This window comes from Wasmannia auropunctata, unplaced genomic scaffold (genome assembly GCF_000956235.1).
Source record: "Wasmannia auropunctata unplaced genomic scaffold, wasmannia.A_1.0 LD335694.1, whole genome shotgun sequence".
Classification (NCBI taxonomy): Eukaryota; Metazoa; Arthropoda; class Insecta; order Hymenoptera; family Formicidae; genus Wasmannia; species Wasmannia auropunctata.
The window spans coordinates 9,536-11,167 of record NW_012027196.1 but is presented as its reverse complement, the minus strand read 5'-3'; the positions used below and the strand labels follow the sequence as shown (position 1 = coordinate 11,167).

Here is a 1,632-nt window from a genome sequence, read left to right as displayed (position 1 = left end):
TGTGCGAATTAAATTATTACATTGCTTATACGTTGAATTAATGTTGAATTAATATTGAATTGCAGTGTCTCTAAGACATAGATTCAAGGGACATTAAACATTTCTGCAATGTCTTTTCAACGTTGAATCTACATTTTGCGATGTTGCTGCAACATTTGCAATCTTGCAATTCAACATTTCTGAGATGTTGATTCAACATTAGTGTGCTGTATGGGTTTAATCCTGCCTTATCTTTACACGCCTTCCCTCCGGGCTCCCTTTCACCTCTTTTCTCTCCTCGTCTTATCCCCGAAAAACCTCCAGCTCCTCTACCGCGTTATTTCATTTATACATTACATCTTCTATCATTATTCTCCTATAACCTACTTTCACTTTTTTTCCTTTCCCTCTTTCTATTTTAGCTCTCTTCGCAATCAATTTCTGTATGTTTTTCTCTTCCTCTGTTAGGTCATTGTCAACAAAAATTTTCCTTCCCTTTAATTTGCTTTTTTTGTCCATTATTGCTTGCTTCCTTTCCCATCTTATAATTTCTACTACTGCTATTCTCTTCTCTCCTTTTCCAACTATCTCTATATTTTTAATATCGTTTCTCGCCTCAAATTCCATTTCCATAAACTCCCCTATTTCCTCCCTCTCTCTTCCTACCTCCAGCTTCAGGTCTTTTATTACTATTTTATTCTTCCTCTCCTTCCGTTCCATCAACTCCAGTTTCCGCCTTAGATTGTTCACCTCCCTCCCTTCTTCCTGCCTTTCGTTGCTCTTTCTCCTCCCTCCTCCTACCTTTTCCGTTTCTTCTTGCACCTTCCTCTGTACTTCCCTCCTGTAGTTCTCTTCTTGCATTTTCCTTATCGTTTCTTCTATTTTCTCTATTCTGCTGCCGGTCTTCTCCTCTTTCTTCTTCCACTGCTCCTCTACCTTTTTCAGCTTTTGTCTTATTTCTTTACTTTCTTTTTGTGCTCTCTTTCTCTCCTCCTCCAACTCCCCTCTCATCAGCCTTACCTCTCTCAGTAACTCTGTCACCATTTCTTCCATTCTACCTGCTCTATTTGTCTCTTCTTTCGCTTCGTTCTTCTCTGTTCCCTCTTGTACTTCTTTTCTCTTCACCGGAGATCTTACCGTCAGGTTACTCCTTTTAAAGACTTCGTTATCTCTTACGTAGCCCTCCGGTTCGTCCTCTCTCTTTCTCTTTAAAAAATCGAGAATTCCTACTGAGTCTGCTCTCTTTCTATTTGTTGCCTTGCTCTTATTAAGTGGTGCCCTCTTCCTTTCTTCTATTTCTTCTCCCGTCCTTTTCTCTCCTGTGCCCTTTGTCTCCATCCACTCCGTCTGCTTCGCCTCTCCTTCCGCGCTCGCCTGATCGCTACCCCTCTTTTCCCCGCGGCCCCCTCGTGTTACAATCTATACCTAACCTAAAATCTGTCTAACGCTGTTTCTCTTCTGTTATTATCTAATTCTAAAAATCCGCGTCTATGCCTATCCGCTCTCTATATTCCTCTCCAACTCCTCGCCTCCCTATCCTTTCTCGCCTGTCTCTCTCTCCGCTTACTTCTAACGTTCCAAAATTCACTCTCTCACACGTACTGCAACCCTCTCGCACACTCTCTCCTAACCAGTGAGATATACACATACTGG

At 41.7% G+C, this 1,632-nt stretch overlaps 1 protein-coding gene across 1 annotated transcript; it reads right to left on the bottom strand.

The window, feature by feature from the left end:
* Positions 1-321: 321 nt before the first annotated feature.
* LOC105456387 (putative golgin subfamily A member 6-like protein 6) lies at positions 322-1,317 on the bottom strand. The gene has a single exon (XM_011700357.1). The coding sequence runs from the start codon at positions 1,315-1,317 to the stop codon at positions 322-324; it is 996 nt and encodes a 331-aa protein (XP_011698659.1).
* Between the last annotated feature and the right edge of the window lie 315 nt (positions 1,318-1,632).